General features: G+C 38.3%; 1 protein-coding gene across 1 annotated transcript in view; it reads left to right on the top strand.

The window, feature by feature from the left end:
- LOC119592919 (basic proline-rich protein-like) overlaps positions 1 to 310 on the top strand; it is a 4750-nt gene extending 4440 nt beyond the window's left edge. Inside the window, exon 2 of the mRNA XM_037941811.1 lies at positions 251 to 310. Within this exon, the coding sequence (XP_037797739.1) occupies positions 251 to 310 (60 nt within the window). The remainder of the gene's footprint in view (positions 1 to 250) is intronic.
- Positions 311 to 574: the final 264 nt, after the last annotated feature.

A 574-nucleotide genomic window follows, 5' to 3' on the forward strand; every position in this document is an offset into this window, starting at 1 on the left:
ATTTCCCAGGGTCCTTTCGCTCCAGCCCGTTTTCTTTCCCTCGGCTGCCAGATTTAAGGGGATGCTAATACATTCTGCGCGAGGCTGCATGTAAATAACACACAGGCTCTACGCGAATCATTCATCCCCTAAATCTGCTTGCATGAAATGAAAAAGAAAATTCGGAGGAGATTTATTTAAATCCTGCCGATCATTTACCAGCGAAATATATCGTCCACAACCGTTTTCTTTTGATTGAAGTTTCCTCTAGCAAAATGTAGAGCAAGAGTGGGTATGTGATCCTATTACTGCCGAGAACCACTGGAATTGAATCCTATTATTCCAGCAGCTCGAATCCACGTCCGTGAAGAGCTTTGGACAAAGAAAATAATCTTGAAATTGTATAATACTTATTGAGAAACGTTTTCAAGTGTTTGGGAGGTTACTTTTCATACATTTTCGGACATGGAATATGTATATGCAAAAAGAGGGCTGCATGTTATAAAACAAGTCGTAAATCATTTTTTTTTCTCTTAGTGCTTGTGAAATATGACAATAAATTTCACAAAGTCAAAACAACATCCTTTGATCTAAC

Source organism: Penaeus monodon, chromosome 31 (genome assembly GCF_015228065.2).
Source record: "Penaeus monodon isolate SGIC_2016 chromosome 31, NSTDA_Pmon_1, whole genome shotgun sequence".
NCBI lineage: Eukaryota > Metazoa > Arthropoda > Malacostraca > Decapoda > Penaeidae > Penaeus > Penaeus monodon.